Consider the following 14364-nt stretch of genomic DNA (forward strand, 5'->3'; position numbering starts at 1 on the left):
TAAATAAGGATATAAATAATGAATAATAGAAGTAAAAGAAAGAAAGGTGAGGGTACTTAAGAGAGGATATGAACTAAGGTGCAGAGTAAAGAATAAATAAATAAAATGAATTGTTAATATAATATGTAACCTAAACAGTGGACCAGCTTTATAGGCTACACAACAAATAGGCTCAATCAATAGGCTTTATGTAAAATGGATATTACTTAACTATTAATAAGATTTTAAAAAACAAACCCAGAGAAGTTTTTCTACTAAGCATTTTAGAGTTTCACAGCTAAAAGTTTACATTTTGCTAACTACAAGTTACCTTTTAAATGTAGTCGTGTCATTCTTATCAACCTTGATCCTCGCGACAGCAGAGCGTGTCTCACTATATTTAGATTCCTAAAATTCTACGAGGGACAAATGAGCTCTGTGTTAATTGTCATAATACATCCATCAGTTTATCTATTCATCTTCTTAACCATCTCTCCAATTCAGGGTGCCAGACATGCTGGAGCCTAGCCCAGCTATCATCCCAGGCAGGTCGCCTGTCCATCGTAGGCCACTAAACATAAATGGTTTTATGATGATTTAATTTTTATTCATTTATATTGACCATTCTTAAGAGAATGACATGTTTAATAGTCCTATATTAGTAGTAATACAATATTCCCAAAGCAGCCTACAAAAAACAGTTTCAAGAGCTGATTTCAACAGTTCAACAGCTAAATATTATGTTGTATTTATAATTAAATGGCTTAAAGAAGGAATCATTCTTGGAACAACTAAAGAAATAAAATTTATGCATGACTTTAATTCACAACGCCTCAAATCCTTCATCAGAGTGACCAGAAAAAATACTTGATTAATGAACTATTTTGTCTCGTGTTTGGACCTTTCCATCTCTGTGCCCCAGTACTGGTATTGAATGAAATCAGAAAAATGTTAGCCAGTGGTACTGTAGCTCCAGCCCTAAGTGTGCTTATCCAGATTCCTCATCCCTGGTCCTCACTTGTTGTCTCTCACTCCCATACATTTTAGATGACGGAGAAATATTCACACAGGCACACCAGTGGATTTATCACTTTTTTGTGATTTACTCGAGCTGCAGAATTCCTGCATGTTGCGGCTGACGTACAGCAGTATATCAGACAGAAACGAGAATGTGTGTCTGTGCAGACACAACTATGTGTGCATTCTTTTCTTTCTGTGTTTGCAGAAACTTTCCACAGGAAGGAATCTTACCTTAAACAACATAAGTCTCGTAACAACAGTTCAATCATGCTACCACTGATCCCAATTTGAAGCTCATCTGGAAGGATGCTCTTTAAGTATTAATTCAAATATTTTTAGAGATTCTGCCTCTATTAAAGAATCAAGGCACTTTATATTCTATTTTTGTGCTCTTACTAAGCAGCAAAGCAGGCAGACAGAATTTCCCAAAAGCAAATATTTATGCATGTTTGCCGTCTCCTTGTCTGTATGAGTTAGATTCCCAGATTAGATTTGATTAGTTATTTACTGTGTAGTTGCTCAGATATGTTCCCCTTAAATAGGCATCTTTATGCAGTGGGTATGAACACAGATGCTGTAAACACTGTTCACTTCAATGAGGCACATCCAAACAAAAAGTTGGTCCAGTGTATGAAAAGTGGAGCTTGAGCTCTGAAGGTTATTTTTAGCTTCTTGTAAGTTTTGAAGTTTAAAATTTAAACTGTTTAGTAAATTATTAACAGTGTATTAAACACCTCTATAAATTATGCTTTCATAACAAAATGATCGAATCCTGATGAAACCCGTCTTTCCTATGTGTGAAATGTTCTCTGGTAATTATTCGATAATAACGTTACCCTCTGATAATCATCTATAATCTGCAGACGTTACGCAATCAATGTTAGATATAGAAGAGACCACCTTTTCCCTGCTGATTATAGATGATTACTGTCTGATTATGAAGGGACAGATGTGATGAGGTCATGGAAATGTTCTTTTAGACATCACAACAAAAAGAGTCAACTGGCATCAACGTGTGTTGATCACTACATGAAATAAAATGTTATCAGTCAAGTTTAAAACCAATGCTGCATAACACAATTTTTATTTAAACATTAATTTAATCATTGCTCTTCATTAAAATTTCCTTTAAGATGTTTTTTTTTGATTCAGTAAAATAGCATAAATGAACTTACATTTACCGTATATGATGATTTTCTAAGTACTTCTTCCTCCACATAGTTGCAGGGGGGATCATCTGATTGTTGGGTTTTTCTTATATATTTGAGTTTTTACCTTAAATCATTAAATGCCTTTTGAGAATTGATGTGAATTGGAACTGTATCTATAAATCTGAAATAATATTAAATTGCATTAATTGAAATTATGTCATTTTAATAATCAATCTATCCTCATGTCCTTGGTGATCCACTTGTTAATATGGCACAATATGTTTGATGGTTGATGCGTCATAAGAAGTGTAACTGTGTAACAAAGAAGTGTGTGTTTGAGCTTATCCTCCAACATGTCACACACAAACATACTGTTCATGCCACATTTATTTACTTCATATCTTGTTACCTATAGTTACAGGAGAATTTCACCACTTGTGTTAATCAGCTAGTAGGTGCAGAGGACAGCTATTATTTTGACTGCCACCTTCTCTCAGCTTTACATTTTAAAAGAGCATCTGCAAGCTAGTACAACTCCACAACACTTTCCACGAGTGACATCACCAAAGCTCGCAAAAAACAAAAATGTAAATATAACCACAGATTTTCATCATTAAGCACATTTGGGAGTATACAGAAATAGGACAAAGACACGTGTTCTTTTACATATAATATGTAGTTTTTTATCATCACAGTATACATTTAGATAAGACATTGTAGAATGTGTGGCCACCAAAAATTTGGTAAGGTGGTTTGCTTTAAAAAAATATCCTACTCCATTTAACATAACTGCGTCATGACTCTATGACAATTACTACTTCTACTAATATTAAAGCATGCCTAAAATTCCCACGAGAACTAGTCAGTCGGTGTTTTCACAGTGCAGAGATCATGTCAGGATGTTTAAACAGCAAAGGCAGTTGTTACCATGATAAAGTGTTGAGATATACACCGGGTTTTACTCACGTGAATAAACAGACATCAGTGTCAACCATGGGCTGTTGTACAAACATATGGTATTAAATAGTGAGTTGGAACTTCAAATGACTATATAAAGCTTTTTTTTTCCATTACCACTACATTGTGAGGCCATAAGTCAACATGATGGAAAATAACCAGTCTGTGACCATGTTGTGACACCTGAAACTAACTGCAAAGCCAATCACTACAGTATACGTGCTACTTTATTGTTGTTCCAGCTGTACCAGGGTCAATTATTACTTTACATTTATGACTGTATAAAATTGTACAACATTTAAACTTGGAGACTCTACTCCTATACACAAGGGAATTGGGGCATTATTTTAAAAAAGTGCTTGATGTATTAATTTAAATATTCAGGTCTGTACATAGCTAAACTAGTAATCTGTACCGTTCCATTGAGAAAATGTTCCAGTGGCACCAGTTTTCGTGTCTGTTGGCTGGAGGTAGCTTTCAATAGTTTTCTGTTCTAAGTATCAAGATAACCTGGTCACAGCTTCTAGATCAGATTGTGTTTTGCAAAGAATCCAGAATGAAAACGTCACAATGCAATGATGTATTTACATTCAGTCAGTCTGTAGAACATTTCACCTGATGAATGCAGAAATGGGAAATATATAAATATTTACAAGAGTGACCACATAAGCCCAGAAATAAAGAGCAAGTATCAAAATCAGAAGGAAAAAAAAACGACCTCACATGAACCTTCATCAGACATCTTCAAAACCATTCTTCCTTCCTTATCTAGAAACCCCGGACACCCCAGCAAACCTATCATTCCCAGTGTGAGCCCTAACTGACTGTCGATCTTTGGCACCTCCTTCAAGCTTTTCCTTCTTTCGTCCTGACTAAGCACCACCAGCTAACACCTGACTGCTGTCAGCCATGTCATAGCTTCTCTTCTCTTTCTTCTCCTGAGCAGCGTTACTCTGTTGTTGGCACAGATCCTGGATCAGTTTGGATTTGAGAAAGCGCCTATAGGAGTCTTTCTCCATCAGTGTGTAGATCATCTTCTGGGCATCATCAAAACAAGAAGGGCAGGCGTTCTCGACGTTCTGTCTTGTTTTTTCTCTTGTCGCTGCATCTAAGTTTACCTAAAAGGTCACAGAACGAAAGAAAAGTGAAACGTACTGATGTAATGTATTCACTTATCAAGAGCCTAAACTTTTAAGCTGCCACAGAGAAACAGCAACTGTTTTTGGTAATAGAGATCATTGCTGATGCGAGGCAGGAGAAACACATGGGCTTATCAACAAAATGAAGACATGTGAAAAAAGTAGAAAGATATCTTAAAGTAAAGGTGGACTATTTTTTTACTTGAAGGTAAATGTTCAGGTATAGTATTGGGGTGTGGTGAGTCATATTTTACCTGCACAGCAAGTAATCTTCTTTTTATGTTGAAGGATTTTACTCTTATTAATCAAATTGATTTTGTTTGTCATTTGTTGTGATTACCTCATTAAGAGCATCTGCACCAATATATTTCTGGTAGATCTGCTTGGCTCTGGTTGCTAGCTTGGTAGGTGCAGTCTTCGTGTAGTCCTCACAAGCCATCCAGAAGTCCATGTTTTCCTCACTGAACTCCGACTTTAGGAAGCTGGTGAAGACTGTGCGACCCACTAAACACAGAAAGAAAAATGTGTCTCTTTTGATCAAACTGTACTCAACAGCCACATAGTCCATTTATTCATTTATTTAACTTAATAACTTTAGTTAACATATATTCGTTATTGATAAACTATTAATTAATAACATTACAATTAGTAATGTTGTTTACTAGTTGGTAAATTTTTTGCAAACCAGCTGGAACTTCCCAGTAACCATCAAGATCATGTTCACAGATGACCTTTGTAACACACATGCACATGTAAGTAGGCCAGTGACATGGCGATTGTGTAATTCTTCTTTCCTTGTTTTTTTTTTTCTTAGGTTTAGATACAATTTTGGTCAGAATTGTGGCACAGCGCAATTTAATTATATAAACATACATTTTAACACTACAAATGATTAGTAAAGACTATTCTTTTATTGTGAAATAAGTCTTTACCAAAGTTTAATTAAGTCTCAGTTTAAACATTGTCGTCATTGTAAAGCATTGCCAAAAAGATAAAGCAGTGTGTTATTGAAGCAAAATGAATAAGCCTCACCAGAGTGTAATAAATGCTCTAATATAATGGTGTGGCAGCCTTTGCACTCATCAAAGCCAGTCTAAATTTTCTAATTTGGCTGGCTGCCTGATGAATAATGAGGCAGAATTAGCTAGAGCAGTCCAATTTCAGGTAGGAGAACCTGCCCAGACTTAGTCAAAAATCATGCCACCTCCCCAATAGGAGTTTTAATCAGTTCCCAACTGCACATTAGTTGCCAGAAAAAAATGAATCATGAATACAGAAGTTCTGAGTGCTGGGTAAGAATTTTACCAGCCTTATTTTTTGGCAGTGTGTCCAAGTGCTGGACTCTAGTTTTACATTGCTTTGTAGCATGACACGAACACGCCACTGATTTACTTTATATTAAAAAGCTACATCTTGTCTCACATGTCTAACATGACTACAAGAAGAGTTTGAGGAGACCTTTGAGGTCTTAATATGTTAAACAAATGAAGGAGCAGTAGCAGCTGACAGATGTAATAGGGACAGCAGAAGGAAGCCATAACTATGTTGGAGGTCATGGAAAGACGCAGGTCAGAACTCCGCTGGTTTCTGCAAGGCCGTTGCTCCCCATGCACACACAGACAATATGATTCTCAGAGGTCTTATGCATCCACACACACACAGAGAAACACGCAGAGACACACACACACATGTGCACACTCTGCACTGGTCAGCACGCCCTGAGAGGCCCTCTAGTAGTGCCTCATGACACGTAGCAAAAGCTAGAGCATGAGAATGTGCTGGAAAGTGCTTGAGTGTGTGTGTGTGTGTGTGTGTGTGTGTGTGTGTGTGTGTGTGTGTGTGTGTGTGTGCTCCATTTGCGTGTTTGTGTGTCCCAGCCAAGTCCCCTTAACTTTCTTTTAACAGCAGTAATGAGCACAGTGATGATACTTAATTAGCCAAACCCAACCATCTGCTACGCTGCAGCTTGATTTTCAGCATCACTTTTGGGATTAGCAAAGCCTTACTGTCAACCCTTAGAGTGATATGCTAAAGCCAGTATTTCCCATGATTGCAACTGTATTGTACTACATGAAAATGATTAAATATATAAAGCCACAGGCACATTTTGTTGAGAACAAATGAGTGAAGCTTCTGTCAGACAGCTGATGGCATTATTAATATTGGGATGCCAAAGTCAGAAGTTCTTCCAGCTAGCTTTGGATTAAAAGCCTCATCTGACTTGTTCTGATTCAGATTCAGTCTTTTATGAGTGAAACTAATGTAACACTTACCTTCACTGTTCAGCACATGGCTGAAAGACTCCTTCCATTTCTCCACCTCAGCTGTATTAGGCACCCTAAAACACAAACGATCAATGCCATTTTAAGTAAGGTTGCACAGAAAAACATTTTTACATAAAGTACATATGGACATTTTCACCTTATCTCTAATCTAGTCTTTTTGTAGTACTTTCTCCAAAAAGGTGAAGTAGCCACTAAACATCTCTTAACAACATAGCAAAACAAAGATATCTGTATGAGATATCTTTTGCTGTAAATAGAACGACACATTCAAATCCCAGTCGCAAAAATGCAATTATCAAAATGACAGCAAATCAAATCATGCCAACGCACGTCATCTGACAGCAGCAAGCCCGGACTATAGTAAAATGATCATTTTCAGTTATAAAAGACCAATATATAATCAGCATTTAGAATCATAATTTGCATTATGCACAAGGTTATATAAGCGCCATCGAGTCTTTGTGTTGTGCATAGTGATTGATATTGCTGCTGTGCAATTTTAGCAGGAAAACTGAATATTGATCATCCATAGCTGTCTCGGGATGCTGCTAAAAAGCAAAGGTCAATGCGAGCAGGGTCAATGCAAACGTTCTCATAAAGAACAATAACAGGCTTCCCGTGGGAAGACGTGCTCTGGAAGTGTAGAGAAATCTGATAGATTGTGCTCTTCGGTAACATAATTCGATTTCAGAATTTATGCAGAATTTATCAACTATAAAAGCTTAATGACTGTTAGCCACACAAGTCATCACATCTATGTCCAATTACAGGAGGCACTGGCTATACCACTGGTCCAATATATTAAAAAAAGTACTAAATCATTTATTTTCCATGAAATGAAATGGTTCTTCAGCCTATTGCGTCAAAGTGAGCTCATCTTCTACGTGGAAAGATCCATCCATCTATTTTCTAATCACCTCCCTATCTCTTTCCCAACAAGCCTCAGATAACAGAGAGTTCCCGTGAGTTTCAGTCATTCATTTAGAGGCACATCAATATTAAGGGTCTGCAACTTGAATTGAAGCACGAGCCAGGATTTTCTTATCTGTACCGTGTTAGGCGCTAGTCACTGAGTTTAAAGTCAAAAATAAACTTAATTTAGCTCTGCATCAGTCTGAAGGAGACTGATCTCAAACAGACACCGCCATCACATTTTTAAGCAGTTTCAACTCCTTCAGATTGGAAACACAATATACTTTTTGAGGCAGCATTTGTGGCAGGCTTGGTTTTAGTTTTCATCATAAAAATTCTCTCTTTCGAAGGAGGCTCAATGTGCGACTTAGCGCATAGAACACATCTTTTAAACAGCAAATTCAGCTGAGAGAGGCTTGTTCCTCTAACCTTTTTGCAGCAGCTGTGGTTGATTTTTCTTTCATCTGCTTCTGATCTGCTGCTTGAGGTTCAGGCTTCTGGAGTAAGAAGCTTATTTTGTGCTTGATGTCTTTGGCACTGTGGAGAGGCAGAACAAGAGGACCGTGAGCAAAATGCATTTCAGAAAATGTCAGTGTGTTTCCATTAGTGATATCTGCGCACAGACTTCCTTTATCTATGTAAACAAGTGGTTAACAGCTTGTCAGCTAGTTCCTCTTTTTCCACGTTTAAATTGAGATTTTGAGTTGCTGCTGTAAAATAACAGCTCTTTCATTTTTTAAAAGGAAAAAAAACAAAATCAAAAAAAAAGATTTAATTTTTTCTCTTTCTGTCTTTATTTTTTCCTGAATTAATGTTTTTATCCACCTGTTGTTCAAGGAATATTGCACTTACCTTTTCAAGCATGTCGCAGGCAGTGTTGCAAGTCCTTTACACATGATGGAAGGTTAAAAATCTAAAAATCCAAAGTCAGTTCTGTTGTTTTAAATGACAACAGAGAGGCAACCACACGGTTGTGAGCAGCAGTGTTTTTGCAAGAGTCCTTCAGTATCACACAGCAAGCTGTGGTTGTCTCCACCCCCAGCAGTGGTTTTATACCTCCAAAATGGATTGACAATCCCACCAGACGGGCGAGGGGTGGGGGAGTGTAAGACAGTTAGAAAGGGACAACAGAGAGGGAGGAACAGAGGGAGAGAAAATAGGGGAACATTTACAACAGATGGGATCGTATGTAACCACAATAAAAGGTGTTTTCCACTGAGGGATTTAAGGCATTAGAGAAACTGGTGAAGTCATACATCACGTGGAAAAAAACAGAGCTTTTTCAAACTGAGCAAATCTAAAATCCAGACCTGGAAATTGTTGTTTTCAATGTATTCTGTGAGGTCATTGTTGGAAAATGTGACCTTTGTTGCCAGACCTACTGTCAACTCAGCGTACAGCAGCCAGTGTTTATATTCAAGCATTAACAACCATTTTTATACTGCTGTACATAAAGAGAATTATGTGCTACATAGCATTATTAATAATATGATGCATGCAATAAACACATTTCAGTAAATTAGATGATTTCAGGATTCAATTATAATCTCATCAAATCAATACTTGCCTTGAATGTTTTGCAGTAGATCTGTCCAACAGGACACTTGTATCAAAAAGGGTGTAAGCCACAACTCCCTACCAGACACAAATGTTATAACATTTATAATATACAGTAATAAGCATCGTGAATGACAGTTTATTATGTGTTACGGAAAACAACAAAACAATACTCAGAGTTTCACTTTCTGGGTTCTCAGTGGTGGTTTGACTGTGCCATTAGCTCTGTGGAAGTCTACAGTCGGGGATCATATAGCACATATCACATGGACACGTAGTCAGAACAACAGAAAATGCTGCCAATGCTTAGCTAGTTACAGGTAAAAATAGAGATACGTTACAGTGACAAAGAAGTGAAAGCAACCTATAGGAAAGGATGCGGTTTTTTCTCTCTTAAAGCTACAGTATGTTTAGCTTTCACATCTAAGTTCTTTCATTATAGTAGGTGTGGCCATGTCCTGCTGACAAAAGCCGGCCCTGAACTATTGTTAGCAAGGCTCAGATCAGCTATTATATTCCTCATGTTCATTTTATACTGTAGTTTTTTATCACAGTGGATACATTACAAATCATTTTCCTCAAGATGTGTGAGTGTATTAACTGTTTTAGCACTATGGCAAGAAAAACATCTGAGATCACCAAGAAGGGAAGACCACCTCCCACAATGACAAGAGCAAGAGTTTGATATGAGCAGACGAGTTCAATATGAAACTCGGCATGTCTCTCCAGAGACAGTACATGTGAGAAAAAACAATTGTTTTGATAATTACACAACCCTGATTTCATTCGTCAAATTACTTGCGCAAGTTTAGAGTCAACATTCTCTGTCTTTTAAACTTGTTCAGTTTTTTTCATTTTCTGAGTCTCTGAGCTCAGTCAAAGTCATTGAATACATGTGGTTTAATAATGCACTGTAGAAAGCAGCAGGTTAACCTTGTGAAGTCATTATAATAAACCTAATCCTAAAACATTCTATGAAGGACAGGTAGAGAGCAAGTCAGAGAGCAAATTCAAAAAGAGACACAGGAATGCTTTTAGTTTAGGTTTTGCATGCAGGTCTTTTACTTATAATTTTTCATCCTGTAAAGATGCTTTAGTTTAGCTGTTGATTTCCTTCACTGCTGTCAGTTAATGGTAAATATCTTACCACCATAAAAGTGTATAAACTCTCTTTAACCAGAAAGGGTATGTTATTATCTGGTCTGTTTGTTTTGTTTAATCACCCGTTATTAGGTGTGTGTCAGGGTAAGTAGTTTTTAAAAGGTGACCACACACCACTATGCTTATGCAATCTCCAACCTTATCAGAAGTGGGACTCTAATTATCTAAGACAGAAGAGGAGAAGCTTACTATTCCTATAGTGCTGTTGTGCTTTTGCACATTAAATGCCACAGAAAGGGGTGTTTACAGGTTCTATAAAAAGTATCACTGTGCGGAATATGAACCATATCAAACACATTTTGTTTTGTTTACATTTTGCCTTCCTCACTACTTTTCTCACTACCTTAGAAGATCATTTTATAGCACTGAGAACTTCAGTTTTTCCTCTTACTGTAGATCAGAACTGTCAATAATCTTGACAGTTCTGATCAAGTATAAAAACAACAACCAACTTAGTCAAACTCCAAGAAACGGCAGTGCAGCACTAAACCGGCTGACCCTATTGAACTCAACCCACTCCACTTCTCATTGTCATCCAACTGTCAATATGGGACAAACTGTGCCGCTACAAATTTCAGCAAATTACACACAGACCTTGAATTACTGTGTGACGCAATGAGACTCGGGTAAGGTACTGTCTCATAGCTGACCCTGTTCCTATTGTTTCCAAAAAATCTGAGCATTTTAGTCTACTCTTCAGTCGCTGGATGGTCATTACCATATAAGGTGCCCAGGGATTGCTAAGCTTGTAAATTAGTAAATGTTGTCTTTATTAAATAAAACTAAACCCAGTAAATTCAAACCAGTGGAAGGTTGGAATCTTATGAAACGCTGCCCTGAATTGTTTGGATGGAAATCAAAGTCCCCCACACGACTTGATTTGTGGCTCTGACGATTCCTCTGCCGCAATTTCCTCCTACTTTACGTCTCCAAGCATCTCCTTTAGAACTTTTTATGACTTCAAGCAATATTCAATCATCCATGTATCTATCCTTGAATACAGAAGCCGGTAAACAAGCCCAAAGTGATTTTTTGAGGATGCAGCCAAGTGGCTGTTGTTATGGTAATTCTTTTTTTGAGTTTCTGACGGCATTGTTAATTTAAAGGTAAGGAGTCACGAATGGTGGAGGATATTAATGCAGATAGGCATGTTTTAACGAATAAGTCACAAACTAAAATGGAATACTGAACAAAAGAGACTGCTTTGTGTTCTAAAGCACTGCATATCAATCAGGGGTTAAAATCATTATCCTGCGACCTGTAATTATTTTTGAACAATAAGCCTGCAGAACAGCAATCAGATTGCAAAGAATAAACCTGAAATCGGAAATTTACCCACCCCAGTGTTCCGTGCTTTCCCTCTGGCCAGTTGCAATTGCATCCAGCCCACACACTCTAAGCTTGTTTTCTAATAGTATATATGACTATGTTTCTTCATCAGCAGCGGCAAAAAATAAGCAGAAGAAACATCTTTAAATGTGTGTATTGAAAAACGTAACCCCGTAAAACCTGGACCATGAAATAGATGCCTGAAAATTCTTATCTTAACCTAAACCCCTCACAATTAAATAAATATATACATATACATATAAGATCTAATTTGTTGTCATGTGTAATCACACTGATGATGTAGAGAACTCATAAAAGTTCATGTAGCAAATGTAATATACTTAGCGTTACAGCGGTGAGCAACCCAATGAGAACTCAGTACAGGTAATGATATACACTGGCTGTATCCCAATTCAGGGTCTGCAGCCTTAAAGGCCGCATGTTAAGGCCGATTACGTCACCGCGACGCGACGAAGGTTGTCCCAATTCGAAGGCTGCTCGAAATGCGGCCCTCAAATGCGTCCTTCATTTCCCTGAATTTTAAGGACGTGGCAGTGTAGACTTCGTGGCCCAACATATCCCAGAATGCATAGCGTGGCGGTGGGTGTGGATAATTTTGCCGAAAAAAACGGCGGATGAGGGGCGCCCGAAGAGTAAACTTTAAGTAAGTACTGAATATTATGTCACTTATTTATGTGCAAATGTTTAATAACGAAGAACATTAAAACATTACTGTTGGCCACATGTCGGCAAAGTTATGTGACATTAGTGACGTTTGTACTAACTTGGTTTTAAAGCCTTTACTTTAAAATATACGCCGTTCAATGGCTGAGCTTAATCCTACTGAGAATGATCAAGGCTCATGTAGAAAGAAACTAACAAATGAACAAAGGATTTTCTCCTTCATTTCTGTCAAACAAAGCTATACGAAACGTTTCCAGCTGTTAGTATCATGGTTGCTAGGCAACCTGGGCAGCGCAACGGAGGCTAGACCGTCCCATTTCACAAGCCTCGCACTTCCGGCCTTAGCGGTCTTTGAGTACGTGGCCCTTGAGGATCGTTGAGGCTGCGTACTTTGAGGCTGCAGACCCTGAATTGGGATACAGCCACTGATTAGGTATAATATTATGACCACTGACAGGTGAAGTGAATTCCCTGATTATCTCTTCATCATTGCACCTGCTAGTGGGTGGGATATATTAGGGAGCAAGTGAACATTTTGTCCTGAAAGTTGACGTGCATGGGCAAGCATAAGGATTGAGTTTGACAAACTGTGATGGCTAGACCCCACAACACTTGTCGGGTGTTCTTGGTCTGCAGTTTTCAGCATCTAAAAGCAGTCCAAGGAAGGAACAATGGTGAACCAGAGACAAGGTCAAGAGCGATCAAGGCTCACTGATGCACGTGGGGAGCGAAAGGTGGTCGGTGTGGTCCCATCCATCAGATGAGCTACTGTAACTCACTTAGCTGAAAAAGTTCATGCTGGTTTTTATTAGACAGAAAGGTGTCAGAATACACAGTGCATCACAGTTTGTTGTGTATGGGGCTGCATTAGTTGCAGCCTGTAGGTTTCTTATCTGGGGAACTTTCAGGTCAGTACTGCAGGCGCAATGTTTTCACTTCCCTGTTTGCACCTGGTGCAGTTTTATGTCAGGAGAATAAATTATCTGCCGGTAGGTAGACTGTGACTGTGACAGCTGACTGCCGGCGGAGCTCCTGGGCACGTCACTGCAACCCCCCCTGGCTTATGCTCCGCGGCTGCTGAGTGATCCCTCATCTGGGACTCTCCTCAGCTCTTTCTGGGATAGTTCTGAGGGCCTCCGGATGTCTGGAGTCTTGATCTCCTCCATACCTGCTTCATGCCCTGGTGGACGGGGCTGTGGCTCCCCACACCCTCTAACAGATCATTACATGAAGGAACCTTTTAAAAACAAGTGCGTTCATGCTCACAGGTGTACACACGGGTGCTCACACACACAAATTACACCCTCTTTGGCTCCTACCATAAAGCACACTGTGCGCTGTCGATCTTACGTGCTGCACAATAATGTTTAACAAAGACAAAGGTGATGAAGCAGATTTTCATTGTCTTTTCTCTCTATCTCTTTTCTCCTTTTTCTTTCCCTGCTACAGTGCCAGACAGGACACAAAAAAAAAGAAAAAGGTAGACTGTGACTTTAAAATCTGTTTCTTTCCTTTCTTTTGTTGTTTCTCTTAAATATTGAAATAGTGAGTGTGTTTAACATAGAATAGAAGGGAGATGATTAGGCACCTCAGATGAATATGTGTAAGCTTGATGTATCAGTCTTTGTGAGCACTTTTTAAAGTGTTGGCTCTCAAACTGAGCAAGCTGAGCAGGTTGTTTTGACCAGCTCATTAATATCGACCCAAAGGGACAGACTAATCTGTCTTGCTCACAGATAATATATAATCAAGATTAACTGATAAGCAAGCTGAGGTTTGTTCAAAGTCTGGAGGATAACCTTCTGATAAATGCATCCTTGAAAATGAGGATCATTTCCTTCTTTCCTTCTCTTTGTCCCAGCGACTTTTTTCGCATGACCTCATAGCCAAAGCTGCAGCCATGCATTATTTTTCCCTTTGATCTGATACCTTGCAGCAGCTTTAATTCTTGTCTCCAAAAGTTCTAAGAGCGTACCTTTCAGATTTGCAGCCAACATGTGGAGGCATTTAAACAACGGAGGGCTGCCAGCAGTTCCCTTTTACGGTAGAATGATTTCCAAACAGTGAGAGCAGTCCTTTTAAAATTGGACGCACTCAGGGAGGAGATTGTTAGCGTTGTTTGTGCTTTTGGTGGATGGTATTTTCCCGGCGCCCCAATAATCTTCTGATTGCTTTTTTTTTTTTTTTTTT

The 14364-nt window shown here is 38.5% G+C and overlaps 1 protein-coding gene across 1 annotated transcript; it reads right to left on the minus strand.

Annotated features, from left to right (window-relative positions):
• Window positions 1-2741: 2741 nt before the first annotated feature.
• On the minus strand, window positions 2742-8449 carry rgs4 (regulator of G protein signaling 4). The gene is made up of 5 exons (XM_005745063.1): window positions 8296-8449; window positions 7873-7980; window positions 6520-6584; window positions 4587-4750; window positions 2742-4225 (listed from the first exon to the last, which is right to left on the minus strand). Exons 1-5 carry the CDS (start codon window positions 8337-8339, stop codon window positions 3980-3982), a joined length of 627 nt encoding a protein of 208 aa, XP_005745120.1. The 5' UTR covers window positions 8340-8449; the 3' UTR covers window positions 2742-3979.
• Window positions 8450-14364: the final 5915 nt, after the last annotated feature.

Source organism: Pundamilia nyererei, unplaced genomic scaffold (assembly GCF_000239375.1).
Source record: "Pundamilia nyererei isolate P.nyererei 1_Seehausen unplaced genomic scaffold, PunNye1.0 scaffold00153, whole genome shotgun sequence".
Lineage (NCBI taxonomy): Eukaryota > Metazoa > Chordata > Actinopteri > Cichliformes > Cichlidae > Pundamilia > Pundamilia nyererei.